This window comes from Hydractinia symbiolongicarpus, chromosome 12 (assembly GCF_029227915.1).
Source record: "Hydractinia symbiolongicarpus strain clone_291-10 chromosome 12, HSymV2.1, whole genome shotgun sequence".
NCBI lineage: Eukaryota > Metazoa > Cnidaria > Hydrozoa > Anthoathecata > Hydractiniidae > Hydractinia > Hydractinia symbiolongicarpus.
The window spans coordinates 6,583,248-6,598,257 of record NC_079886.1 but is presented as its reverse complement, the minus strand read 5'-3'; the positions used below and the strand labels follow the sequence as shown (position 1 = coordinate 6,598,257).

Below are 15,010 nucleotides of genomic sequence, written 5' to 3'. Positions count from 1 at the left end.
GTTGGTATGGCCATCGACAGAAAATTTATGTATTTTTTATGAATTATGAAGGTATTATGCAGTATTATGCAGTATTATGCGATATTACGTTGGTTATGGATTATTGACAGAAAAAATATGTATTTGTTATATAGAGAGGATGTCGGATAATGCGGTTTCATTTGTCGGGTCCATTTGGTTGTGGAGAAGTATGACTGAACGTCTGTCGGACTTTTAATATCGATAAAGTATGAAGGGTACTAGTTATGTTGTACGTCGTGTGTCGGGACCACTTAGCCCGGTGCTAAATGAAGTCGTTCCCAATTTGCTCGAATACTGATGCAATTCAAAATGGCGAGATAATTGCGCAAGATGCATGCAGAGAGCAGAGAAACAAAAAGAACAAAAGAAGCTAACCAGAATCTCCCATCCCCTGGTTGACATGACATGTTTAAAGTTTATTGCCCCATTATTGAATTGTAATTTTAAGATTGCCCTTGTTGTTGTTCCCAACAACAAGCTTCTCTACAATTAAAAATAAAGGTTTTAACCCAAGTATTTTGGAACAATGTTTTGTTATGCTGAGTTTGGTCTTGGCAACCCCTTTTTTACTGTACATAATATTCCTGCTCCCCCCTCTCCATCTTCTAAGGTCATCAGAATATGATGTGAATTATAATTTAAAGTTTCTAGATAGCTAACCATACAATAAGTTTGAAGTACTGAATCTATTAATCCAGGGAAAATTGCCTAGTCAGGGAAAACTGCTGAACGTGGGGTCCTGCAATTGTATTATTCGTAAAAATGTCACCTTTTGAATGATACACGATAGCAAAATCTATCAAGTTTGAAGTAAAAGTTTTGAAGTTCTCTTAATTTTCAAATGGAGCTAAACTGCAAGTTTTGCTTGTGTTAATTGTGGTGACAGAAATACAGTTCTTTAGCATTTTGGTTAGTATATATTAGGTTTACCTTAGTCATTGAAAATATCAGGTAGAACCTGGCAAGTGGGGGTGGTTTCTACCTATAGACCTGATCTTAAAGGTTGCCAGGGACACTAGTCTCACTTGCCTGTAAAAGAACTGGGCCCTACCCAGGTCTTGATTATTAATGGTTGTATATATATAAAAACCCAACACCCCACACTGCACAAGTTCTTCAGATGTACCTAAAAGTTTACAGTAGATGCTGTTACACTAGAAGAGGACAATGTATACTTTGAAGATACTGAAAATACTATTGAAGAAGAAGAAGTGAGGAGAAATGATAATGACTTTGATAGTATAAATCCTATTGATGAAGTAAGCAAATTAGAAAATGTGGAACACAATAAAGATGTAAGCGAACAAAGGAATGTCAATGCTAACAATAAAAATGATGATGCTGAAAACGATGTTGTTAAATTAAAACCAAAGATGAAAATACGCATTGCAACAAATGAAGATTTGCAATTAAAAGAAGTTGAAGTAATTTCAAGAGCTGGAAAAGTTGGAAAGGCTCAGGGAGGAAAATATAAAGATTTTTGGAATGTTCGCCATAAAGATGGCTCTACAGAATGTATTAATATGAAAAAGGGAATATCAAAAATAGAAAGAATAAATGAAGAAATTAGTCCATCAAAAACTAATTGAAGAAGGAGAAGGGAGATTGTTGATATTATTATGTTGTCTCCATAATATAGACTGTAAACAATAGTGAATGTTCTTGGTGGGGCCTCAAGTGGTTGTGCAGTTGTGTTGATATCCAGTTGTGTTGTTGTGTTACGGATCAAGTTGTGTTGATGTGTTCCTGCTGGTTGTGTTTGTGATACCGCTGAGTAATCAAGTGAGACAATCAAAGTAAGTCATTATTGTTACTTAACACCACTGACACAGTACTGCAAGATGTTCAGCACACCAAAACAGTACACAAACAAACAAAACCAAAGTCCAAGCAAACCCTCACTACAAAGCGTGATATTCGATGAAACACACTTCATTAAGGCAATCAATGAACTCTCAGCAAACTCCTCCTCTGGTCCTGATGGCTTCCCATTAATCCTACTGAAAAAGTGCAAAAACGTCATAGCCACCCCACTCAAGCTGATTTGGACGAAATCATTTGAAGAAAGAACCATTCCAGACACACTAACCAGTGCTATAATAACCCCAAAACACAAGAGTGGAAGCAAAACTAAAGCTGAAAACTACTGCCCAATTGCCCTAACTTCCCACATCATAAAGGTCTTTGAAAAGGTTGTCCGAAATCAAATTGTGTCATTCATGGAAGAAAATAACCTCTTCAACAGCTCCTAACATGGTTTTCGTGTTAAACGGTCATGTCTGAGCCAACTTCTTGACCATTTTGACAGCATTCTACAAATACTCTGCAACAACTCAAACACTGATGTTGTATACCTGGATTTCGCAATAGCATTTGACAAGGTCGATATAGACATAGCCCTTAAAAAGATAGAAAACTTAGGTATCAAAGGCAAACTACTCAAATGGCTGAAGTCCTTCCTAAAAAACAGAACCCAGTACGTCTCAGTAAACGGTCACCACTCACGCACCACAAAAGTCATCTCTGGTGTACCACAAGGAAGTGTGCTTGGACCGCTCATCTTCTTGATCCTTATGGGGGATATTGATCTTTTTGTAAAGGACGCATCACTCTCAAGCTTTGCAGATGATACAAGACTTACAATGAAGGTTAGCTCTGAAAGTGACGTTTAAAAAATGCAAGCAGTCTTAAACTCAGTCTACGAATGGAGTAAACAAAACAACATGATGTTAAACAATACAAAGTTTGAACTCCTGCAGTACGGAAAAGACCTAGATCTGAAGTCAAAGTCAAAGTAAAAAACAACAGCATCAACACAAATCCAACCAAAAACACAAACCAAAGATCTTGGAATACTAATGACAGATGATGCTACCTTCAAATCACATATAAATATCGTAGAAATTACAAAACAACTTACAAGCTGGATTCTTTGAGTCCTTTGATCGCGATCATCAGAAGTTCTCCTACCACTATGGAAATCCCTTGTCATCCCTAGACTCGAGTACTCCTCTCAACTCTGGTCTCCTGCTAGTAAAGGACAAATCAAGGTACTAGAAGCTCTGCAATGGAGCTACCTGAAAAAGATCAACTGTGTATACAGAATGACTTACAACAACGCACTAAAACAGCTCAAATTGTACTCGTTACAACGGCGACGTGAATGCTATCAAGCCATATACAGTTGGAAAATAGCTGAACGCATTGTCCCAAACCTTCACCCATCCATGCAAACCCATGCAACACAAAGAAAAGGGCGTCTTTTTCAACTATTATCGATGCTGAACAATTCCACAATCTTCGCTAAACTACACAACAGCTTCCGTTATCAAGCTTCAAGAACCTTCAACGCCCTGCCCAAGTCTTTAAGAAGCATCACTTCATGTCCAGTTTTAAAGTTTAAAGCAGCTCTCAACAAGTTTCTCAAAACTCTTTCATAAATGAACCTCCGATCCCCGAGACAAATGAAGCCTCAGAAAACAATATAGTCACTGTAGTTCGATCTAATCCTCATCCTCAGGAAGAAGTGATTGAAGTCGATCGTCCACGACAGGCGTGAAGCTACAACTTCAAAAGTTAACATAAGTAAGTAAGACCCTTTTATGATTTGTCACGTCAATCAAAGTATATATAAAATTGATTACATGTTCCAATGTTTAGTGGTCTTCCCTGAATGCCAGTGCCTTGTATTCTGAATGAATAGGTTATTCTATACAAATTATGTCCCTAACTTATATGCAACAAAGTTCAAATTTGACCTAGCATATGTGCACAATCCCTGGTTTTTACAAATTGGTATTATCTTATCCCACTCACTGCCAGGCAGTATGTTAGTGATGAACAAAGTAGTTCTTCTACAATTTAGTATTATCAGTTTAACAATATTATATATTTGTCTAAGAGTGGGTGACTATGAATCAACAAAACAAGTATTAAAATTAACATTGGCTAGATCACTAGCTTATGACCTTCCACATCCGGGAAAATTTCATACACTGGTCTCTGATCTGGGTATCCTAGATGCCAGCTCTTACCAGACTAATCAAGTGGTTGTTGACAAATGATTTTCGTCTTTTTTATCATCTTTTTATATGGGTGATTAAAGTTGAAACCTCCCCCTCTGTTATCTGCCAAAAAAACAAATATTTAAAAGTAGTAAAATTACAAAAACAATGAGAAAACATCCTTCCTTGAGATCAGTAAAGATTGCATGGCAGTCTTGTGGCTATGGAACAAAAATTTTGTCTGAAAATTGAAAGTAGTTCTTTAATTGATAGTAGTTCTTTAATTTTGAAACTGAATACAAGTTTTATGTAATCTATTGAAAAAAGTTGAATCAACCTCTCCAAAACAAGCTCCTCTTGTTTGATGATAGATAGATGTGCATATTTCACATTGCTAGCCTCACAACTATCGAGGGAGTATTTAATGCTCTTTTTGAGCTACGCAGATCCAATAAGGGCCCGCGCTCTACTAGACAACTCCCGGCAACATCCAACGGCCCACATAATGTGCTATCTCCCCAATTTCCCTCACATGTTGGAGTTATTGTATGCAGATGATTTGGTTCTCATAGCAGAGTTGATGGAAGAATTAGTTAAAAAGTTTGAGAAGTGGAAGAAAGGACTAGAAGAGAAAGGGCTAATTGGGTACATAAGAAGTGCAGTAGTATTAGTGGAAGGTTAAGAGCTGACATACAGTTTGTATGCAAGCGTTGCAAAGGTGAGATTATAGAGAATGAAGTATTTCCAGCTTTAATGATTTACAACAGTGGCTCGTTAGAGATAGTTGAGAACTTCTGTTACTTAGGTGATATGTTGGGCAGTGAAGGGGTATTGGTAGAAGTGTTACTTGCAGGATAGGTTCTGCTTGGAAAAAGTTCAGAGAGTTACTTCCTTTGTTGACTAGCAGAGTCCTGCCAATTGAGGTAAAAGGTAGGTTGTATGAGGCCTGTGTAAGAAGTGTTATGTTGTACGGTAGTGAGACATGGGCAGTGAAGCAGGAAGATCTTGACCGTTTAGAAAGGAATGATATGAGAATGGTTAGGTGGATGTGTAACGCCAGTCTTAGAGACAGAAAGAGTTCAGATGATCTAAGAAGCAGGCTAAGTCTCCGTAGAATTAAAGATGTTATCCAGATAAGAAGATTGAACTGGCTGGGGCACTTGGAAAGAATGGAGGAGGATAATTGGGTAAGAAAGTGTAGAGACTTGATAGTTCCTGGGGCAAAGCCCAGAGGCAGACCGAGAAAGACTTGGCAGGAGGTTATAAGGACAGACCTGATACAGAGGAAGTTGAGTTTAGATCTAACACAGTCTAGATCAGATTGGAAGAGGGTCATTAATATACCCCGTCCAACCCATGCTAGCATGGAAAACGGACGTTAAACCGAGAATGATGATGATGATGATGGCTTGGGACCCGGGGCTATGGTAACATTCACTCGCCCATGTTGAATCGCCGTCATGAGGAATCGAACCCCAGTCTCCCGCACAGAGTATGAGAGCTATAACCACTAATCTACAGCGCCATAAATGATGATTATGACAATGATTATTACAGTTTTTTGCCAAAAGGAATTTTGAGCGTATGTAATCAGGAGCAATGTGATTCATGGCTTTGAAAACTAATATGGCATCGTTTTTGTTGAGTAAATTATTCAGTGAATATTCCCTCTCTTTCTTAAGAAAGGTACAAACACATTTTAATCCAAGGAACAGTAGTTGAAATATGGCATGATAAGCGCATTAATTAAAAGGTTTTTTGTGTGAGGTGTTAAACAGGATGCAATGGTTCTAATTTTAGAATATTTAATTGTATTTTTCTATTGATGTTATATTAATGTGCTCTTCCCGTTGCAATTTTTGATCAAATGTAAAAGATATTAAACTTTTTCGCTCTTCTTAAAAGGAATACCCATATAGTTGATAGTTTTGTTCTCAACTTTTTTTAACTGGCTGTGGTTGCCGAAAAAGATTGTTTCAGTTTTGTCTGTATTAATAGTCATTTTGTTATTATTCAGCCAAAGGTCGACTTGCAAAAGTTTTAACTCGACCTGGAAGACAGGGGGATCAAAGTTTTTATGGGTTGAAATTATTATTGCACCATCTGCATATAGATGGTGGTTTTTTGAATTGATGACAGATTTTAAGTCATCAATATACAAAAGAGGAGGCAGGGAATTCTACGAAGAAAACAACATGCGTGCTACACATCCCACGCGTACATCTATTTTAATATATTTAATATATTTAGCACTTTTACACCACTTGAGAACATTCACGGGACTGATAAGAGTAAAATAAACCAGGAAAAAAATCGGAAAAAACACACACCCACTAATTTTTCAAAAAATTTCATAGGAATTGGCGAAATGGAGATAGGCTAGGATCTGTTTTATTGCCACTTTAAAGATAGACAAGAGCCTTTTAGTCTTTCAACATTTAGGTAGATAACCTGACGAACCTGCTTTTAGCAGTTGTGAACCAATTCCAACCAAGCCTGTATACCTTTATTAAGTTTCAGTGAACTAATTATTTTTTCGACACTTTTGGTCCCGATAGGAGCCCACTAAAAATTATTATTATTATTATTATTATTATTATTATTATTATTATTATTATTATTATTATTATTATTATTATTATTATTATTATTATTATTATTATTATTATTATTCATATTTTTACACAGGTTGATTATGTCAGAATATATACATATCTGGTATCAATGCAGGACCTGTACAAAAATAAATGAAAGTAAAAGCTAAAAATACTATAAAAATTTTGTTTCGAAGAGGCATAGTTAGTAAGTAAAATACAAGAACTGTTAAAAGGTATCAAGTCTATAAGAGTGCTACTATTTTTGGTAACACAAGTTGGCTCCGTAATTTGTTGTTTTAGGAAAAGAGTGGAGCATAATTCCTTTATTTTGGAGGAAAGAGTATATTCTAAAAGCATGTTACAGTTAAAATCTCCTAAGATAAAAACTTCTTTTTCTTTTAGGAGTTTATTAAAACACTGTTTAAAATGAGTACACAGGTTTTCGGTACTCTGCAAATTACTACCTCCAGGTGGCCTGTAAACCCCACACACGTAGATAGGTTTAGTTTTTTTCAGGTTTTGGTCAGTGTTTATCAGTTGAAAACAACTCTCCTAATTGCCTATAATGCTGATAAAAAAACCCACAAAAATCTTTTGTTAACAGCCTAAAGTTGCTCTGAACCGAAATATTACTGCTACATCAATCATAACCTCTTAGGTTAAAGGAAGCTGTACCTCTTTATTGTCAGCCGCCCACCCGGATGTACACTTACCACAGCATGAAAAAGTTTTTTTTATTTCAAAAAATTTCATTATTGTTCCTACTTTTAGTCAAAAAAGAACAATCTCAGGTAAATTACCCAGATAATATTAAAAAAAACCTTAATGTTTTGCACACATCACTGCAACATTTTACTGTTTTTTACATTGTTTTGATAATACTGACCAATTGCAACCCTGCTCCCCTTTGGAAATATATAGTTCCAGGGCTGGGCCTTGTTTTTTTTTCTCAAATAGTCTAAGCTTCAAAATAGGACAAGTGTAATTTCAGAACACAAAAATTTTAAGAGGAGAGAAAATGTCTTGGTATGGTTTTCTATTTTATAAACTACTGTTAAAAGATAATTGATTTTAAAATATGGGTGTTTCACTAAAAATGTGCATTAAAAAACTGTGTATTATGGTTGAGTGATCTAAACATAAAACAAAAAAACAACACAGTTGATTCACTCCAAGTTCACACGGACATAGGCTAAATAAATACAAAATAACGGACAATTTTAAAAACAAGAACTAAAAACACAGAAACTTGTAAAAAAGAGAACCAAGTAGAATAAAAATAAAACAAGAAGCCCTGGGGGCTCTAAGAATTTCCGCTCACTACCAAAATATTTGATGACAACCTGCTAATTCGTTGTGTTATCGTGCCAAACATTTGAAGAGGTTTGGTTCATGAAGCTTTGAAGATAAAGCACACAAGTGACATTATATCTTACAACAAACGCAAACAAAAATAAATGTGTCATAATAAACTGACATTTTAAAAGAAATTGCTAACAAAAAATACAGCCTATCATTCATGGTTGAAAGCCTTAAACAGCATTTAGTTGACAAAAAATCAAAATTTTGATGTGACAATCATGTTCAGTATACTTTTTTATTAACTGTGCCAATTTTTGTCGAAAATGAATTAGTTTTAATTTTTGGACCAATTTTGGCCTAAAATGACATTTAAGGTGGCAAAAGACCCAATTTTGATGTCACCATCATTTTCAGCATACTTTTTTTGTTAACTGTGCCAAATTTTGTCGAAAATAAAGTAGTTTTAATTTTTGGACCAATTTTGGCCTAAAATGACATTTAAGGTGGCAAAAGACCAAATTTTGATGTCATCATCATTTTCAGCATACTTTTTTGTTAACTGTGCCAAATTTTGTCGAAAATAAAGTAGTTTTAATTTTTGGACCAATTTTGGCCTAAAATGACATTTAAGGTGGCAAAAAACAAAATTTTGATGTCACTCATTTTCAGCATACTTTTTTTGGTAACTGTGCCAAATTTTGTCGAAAGTAAAGTAGTTTAATTTTTGGACTAATTTTGGTCGAAAACAAATACCAATTTTGGCCTGAAAGGTCATTTAGATGACTTCCCAGTACTTAGGGAGCTTGGGTACGAAGTTTAAATCTGTGACGTTGCAATTGACCAGATGGGACAGGGTTACTTAGTCAGTTATACGAGTTATATGTGAAATCCCAGGGTCAATTTTTTCTCAAAAAATGCTCCGAAAGAAGAAAACAACGGTTTTAAAGAATTTCCTACGCCTTCGGGCGTGGAAATTCAAATAAAAACACATAGAACTAAAAAATAAGAAAAAACGATATGCACAGAAAGCATACAACATAACACTAACGATACAACACTGAAATAAAAAAACTTATATGCGATTTTAACATGAACAACAATGAGACGATAGTCCAAAGGAAAACAAGACTATTAGATTTAATTAATCATCTTGCGAGGCACCACAAAGAAGAGCACAATGCTTCATCCATGTGTTGCCTACACATGGCATAAACATTATGGCTCCCCTTGAGATGTCTTTGTGTATCTCGAAACATGAAATACTACATACAATCAATATAAATTAGAATTAAGGAAAGTGGAGAATCCTTTTTCAACAAGTAAAACTAATTTTGAAATAGTAACGTTGCCCGTTACAATTTCTCACCATTACAGTTTGTACAATTCCTTTTTTGTCAGGGAAAATTTTGTCTACTATGTACAACTTCCAATCGTTTCGTACTAACAATTCTAAACAATCGAAATCTGTGTTTTTAAAAAATTGTCTACCTAATCCAATAGCTATGGTATATTTTTTAGGTTTAACAAATAATGAGTATGCCAATTATTGAAGTGCTTGGTTTTGTGACATGCATTGTCATTGGGCTAAAGTTTGTCTTTTTTATGTGGCAAATGTTTAGATGTTATTTCCTAACAAAGATTGGGTTTACATGTGATCTGCAACAGTTTGGTGAATGGGCTGTTGTGACAGGAGCAACTGATGGCATTGGAAAGGAATATGCAAGACAGCTGGCAAAGAAACGTTTCAATATTGTGTTGATAAGCAGAACAGAAACTAAGCTAAAAAATGTGGCTTTGGAAATAGAAAATGATTTTCAAGTTAAAACCAAAATTCTACAATTTGATTTTACCAAAACCAGCGGTTACGAAAGAATTGAAAATGTAGTTAATGATTTGGATATTGGAATTTTAGTTAATAATGTTGCTATGGCAGGCCGAAGTCTGACTGCTTTTCATGAATGTGACATGGAAAGTGCTGTTGCTATTTTACAATGCAACATATTTTCTGATGTTCGCATGACAAACATTGTTTTAAAAGGAATGACAAGGCGTGGACGTGGGGCCATAATTCACTTGGCATCTTCATTGATGTATCTTGATGCACCATATGTAAATATTTATGGCCCTTCAAAAAACTTTATGAGAAAATTTGTGAAATCTTTGCAATTGGAGTATTCCGGGCAAATTTTCCATCAATTGGTAGCCCCAGCGTTTGTTGCAACAAACATGTCCATGAGGAAAATCAGTTTCTGGATTCCTTCTGCCGAAGATTTTGTTCATTCAGCTATTCGCACGATTGGTATTACGGAAGTCACATGTGGCTATTTTTTGCACGAGTTACAAGCTTTATTACTTTGTTATCTTCCACAATTTATTATAACATATGCAATTCGTAAGCGTTCTAAAAAAACACAGAAGAAACAATAAATCATGTTGATGAATTACAGGAACAAAGGAGAGTTCTGACTAAACAAACATTAGATAAAGATTAAATACTTCTCAATTAAAAAATGCACATTTTAATTTTTTTTATAGATAAACCATACCTTTGCAGGATGTTTATAATTTTCCAAAGCTTCCTGTTCTTGTTTATGTGATATAAAGTTGCACACCTGAGGGATTTGTATTGATTTACTTTATAACTACGTTAAAGCTTATTTCAAATGATGATTTAAAATTGTTCTAGAAAGGTAATTCACTTTATAATTTTGCATGTGCAAAAGCATTTTACATGATGTTAACATACAGTAGTAGTGCTAATATTAATACTATAACATTAATAAGGCTAATATAATTTTATCAAATCCCCTGGACAGTCACAAATGTTTGAGGTGTTTGTTAAATATCTAGCATTTTGTTAAGTTTCGTTATTTATACTGGTATGCAAAACTGCTTTTGTCTTAATATAATTAAAATTTAAATTACATATTTTTTAATATGCCTAAATTTAAAAAATAAGAGGCTGACAACATGTTTTTTTTAAAAAATTTTGCAACATTGACATATTTCATAATTTTTTAAATCCTAGCTCTAGTGGAATTTTTTTAAAAGTAAAAGTGAAAAGTTTGATTCGTAGCACTTAGTCTTGTGGCTTGTGCCTTCCAGCATTATTACTGGTTTGAATTAATATTTCTTGCATCTGTTCGCGTAAACTGCATAATAGACATGGCTTCCTAAGAAGACAGGCACATGTAGAATTTTTTAATATAAAAATAAGGATTTTTACATTTTCATACTTTGAAAAAGATTAGTTGTCTGCTATCAGTGGTTTTTAATTTTGTTTTAAAACACCCAGCAATGCTGACTTAGGTTTAGCAGTGTTTTTGTTTTGTTATCATCATAATTTTCAATTTCCTTTAATAAGAAGTAAGCTAAGACCTCTTTTCCTAAATGCTATGTTTGTGAATAAATTTTGCTGCAAGATTCATATTGGAAAAACGACACTACTGATATATTCCACAAAAACTTACATAAAAAATATTACATAAATAGTTTTAGAAAGTTCAAGCTTCATTTTTAATCATAGATTGTTAAGAAATATCTTACATTTAACATAAAGCTATAACACATAGAATACTATAAATAATAATAATACAAACACTAAAAGTACCAGTTAATAAAACAACCTGCCCCCCTCTATCTTAATCTGGAGACTCTAGAAGGTATTTCACTTTAATGTTAACACAGAGGAAGAGGGAGAAAGGTGAAACTATTAAAAGACAGTTGTTGAGAACAGTATACACAGAAATGTTTAGTTTTGACTGACATTTGCTTAACAGAACTTTGTCTTTTTATACAAAAGTCTTGCTTATGATACATATTATAAAGTTTTTTTTTAAAATAAGTTTATATATTTTTTTCAGAAAAACCGAAAAAATATTCCTTTTTATTAGCTTTGACATTATTGATTTCTTAAATTCAAATTAGTTAGGAATTTTTTTTTTAAAAAAATATTTTTTTATATTTTCTATTATAGTTCAGTACAGTACAAATAATGTTTTACAAATGTATTAAGTTTTGAATTACAAAACACAGGACTTGCAACTAATTGTACTTCTGATATTTTAAAGGTATTGTTTTTCTTTAATGCGGTCTTCATATTTCTTTACTGTCTGATCTCTTGTTGGTACCTGAGCCTTTTAAACTTTTGGATAACAGCTATTTTAAAACTTATCTTAATAGAAAATTGGAACATTGGACGTCGATAATAAAAAATCATACATCATTTACACTTCTTTTTTTAGGTTGAAATTAAAAATGGTTTTTGCAAAGGTTTTTGAGTTTGTTGGTTACTTGACTTTCTTTTCAATTGGAGTTATGTTGTTTTGCTTTATATGGAAAATGCTTCGATGCTACTTCCTTACAAAATTCGGATTTACTTATAATTTAAATCAGTTTGGGGATTGGGCTGTTGTCACTGGTGCTACAGATGGGATTGGAAAAGAATACGCACGTCAGCTTGCATCAAAAGGTCTTAACATTGTGTTGATAAGTAGATCAGAAACAAAGTTACAGAATACAGCCCAGGAAATTGTAAACGATTACAAAGTTAAAACAAAAATAATAACTTTTGATTTTACTAACTCAAATGGATATAATGTGATTGCATCTGAATTGGAAAATTTAAATGTGGGCATATTAGTAAATAATGTGGGTATGGTATATGGTTCTCTTTATAGTTACCATAATTGTGATTTGAATCATTTTTGTGATGTTTTACGCTGCAATGTCTTCTCAGATTTTTGTGTGACTAAAATTGTGTTAAAGAACATGATGACAAACAAAAAAGGCGTAATAATTCACATATCCTCTGGTGTTATTTATCTTGATGCTCCTTATTCAAACATATATGGACCATCTAAGTTTTTTATGAAAAGATTTGCAACCTCCTTACAGCTGGAATCCTCTGGAATTCATCACCAGATCTTAACTCCCATGTACGTTGAATCGAAGCTATCTAAAAGAAAAGCGGGAATTATGGTTCCAACAGCTGGAGAATATGTAAAATCTGCTCTTCGTACAGTAGGAGTAGCTGAAGTTTTGTGTGGCTACTGGTCACACGAATTATTATGTGTTGTAATTAAAATATGTCCTGCTTTTCTTGTAGATTTTGTATATCAACAAATTAGAAGTGAAATATTAAAAAATGTTTGATTTTGTGAATTTGGTTTAAAATTTAGGGAAAAAAAGATTGTTTTCTATATACATTACAGTCATATAAAAAAGACATTAAACAAGAACATGTAATTTCAGGAGGTAGCACATGTCAGGCTAGGTAAAGTATTAAAATGCAAAATATGATAATGTTATGTCAAGAAACAGCCAAAAATATATTTAAAAATTAGCCAATCAGTACACTTGAAAAAAACAGCGAAATATATCTTTTTGGTTTTCGTAATATCTCTTAATTGCAAAAATAACTGTATTTTTTCTTTCCCTTTAAGCACCCCTGTCTTTTTTATGTAATCACTGAAGTATTTGACTTGTTTTCGTTGCATTTGTTGCATATAGTACTTACTTTTGTTAGCCCTGTGTCCATCAACATTTTAACATCCCTGTCTCAAGGGTGTCAATTTTTGTAACAACCTCTGAAATATTTCGTTTAATGGTTTGAAATTTGATGACCTTTTTTTCTCTTTTAGTTAGCTTTAGGACCATCAATATTTTTTCATTTGAAGCCACAACTGTTGCCATTGTGATTCATTGGTTGCCATGGAATAAATCGAACAATCAGAGTTGTTCATTTTGTTTTGTTGCCATTGTGATCCATTGGTTGCCATGGAACGAATCAATCAATGGGAGCTGTTCGTTTTGTGCTTTATTATACATCAGAATTTTGGAATTTTTCTCATCGGCTATAGTGTTTTGTCTAGTGTTTTAAATATCATGTATACAAACTTCTACTTTTATTGGTGGTTTTCATATATATTTTTTTTTTCAATAAAAATTTTTAAATAAAAATGTGCGCTACGCTTGCTCCAGCAATAGGTTTAGAGGGGCTACAGTATTAATATATTCATAGGTAAGAACAAAAAAAGATAATAGTAAAAAGAAATTTAACTTTCCTTTCACCGGTTATATGCAAATAACTGGTTTCTCAACAATTTTCAGCTGAAGCCTTTTTAGGTTGATCTGAAGGACTGTGAAGTAATTTAAACTATAACTTAAAAATTAATTTTTTTACATTGGATTTTTTTAGAAGTATAAAAAATGCTTGCTAAAAAGTTAATGTTAAATAGTTCATTGAGAAGAACTTTCTTACAATCTGCAAAGTCCACAGTGAGAAGAAAAGAGGTTATAATAAACGTTCCCTACGTGCAGAGCTTAGTGGTAAGAACAAACTTTGCAACAGATGCAAATGAACAGAAGGAAGAGTCTATAAAGACAGAAGATTACGAAAAGCTGGTGTCTCAAAATGAATTATTAGTAAAGGAAGTTGCCGAATTGAAAGATAAGTATACACGTTCCTTGGCAGAAAATGAAAATGTGCGCAGGAGAAACCAAAAGATGTTAGAAGATTCCAAACAGTATTCGATACAAAGCTTTTCAAAGGATCTTTTAGAGGTTGCAGATATTCTGGAAAAGGCCGTAGAGAGTGTTCCGTCTGAAGAGACTAAAAAAAATAGTCATCTCAAAACATTGTTCGATGGAGTTGTAATGACTGAAGTTCAACTCCAAACTGTATTCAAAAAACATGGTGTCACAAAAGTTCACCCTATTAAGGAAAAATTCGATCCTAACTTCCATGAAGCTGTATTTCAGTTACCCGGAGAGGAATCAGGAACAGTCGCTGTTGTTCAAAAAACAGGTTATCGCTTACATGATCGACCGTTGCGTGCTGCACTTGTTGGTGTTGTTCAATAACAAGCGTTTTAGACTCCAAATTTGAAGTACCAATCGTCCATAAAAATATTTCTTTTGTAACTTCTTATAATATGTATTAACTTTGTTTAAACCATATATATATACCATTATTAAAATTGTTTTTTTTTTTACACACAGTGTCTTAATGTTATTGAGTCACTAAATTGAAAAATACCTTATTTGTATGCATTTCAGCATATACTAATTTTCCTGCAGGGGCAA

General features: G+C 33.6%; 3 protein-coding genes across 3 annotated transcripts; all 3 read left to right on the top strand.

The window, feature by feature from the left end:
- The first annotated feature begins 8,488 nt into the window (after positions 1-8,488).
- On the top strand, positions 8,489-12,111 carry LOC130622223 (very-long-chain 3-oxoacyl-CoA reductase-like). The gene has a single exon (XM_057437662.1). The coding sequence runs from the start codon at positions 9,455-9,457 to the stop codon at positions 10,349-10,351; it is 897 nt and encodes a 298-aa protein (XP_057293645.1). The 5' UTR covers positions 8,489-9,454; the 3' UTR covers positions 10,352-12,111.
- Positions 12,112-12,168: 57 nt separating this feature from the next.
- On the top strand, positions 12,169-13,827 carry LOC130622224 (inactive hydroxysteroid dehydrogenase-like protein 1). Its single transcript, XM_057437663.1, has one exon. It carries the CDS (start codon positions 12,182-12,184, stop codon positions 13,076-13,078), a length of 897 nt encoding a protein of 298 aa, XP_057293646.1. The 5' UTR covers positions 12,169-12,181; the 3' UTR covers positions 13,079-13,827.
- Positions 13,828-13,978: 151 nt separating this feature from the next.
- LOC130622225 (grpE protein homolog 1, mitochondrial-like) lies at positions 13,979-14,904 on the top strand. Its single transcript, XM_057437664.1, has one exon. The coding sequence runs from the start codon at positions 14,135-14,137 to the stop codon at positions 14,786-14,788; it is 654 nt and encodes a 217-aa protein (XP_057293647.1). The 5' UTR covers positions 13,979-14,134; the 3' UTR covers positions 14,789-14,904.
- Positions 14,905-15,010: the final 106 nt, after the last annotated feature.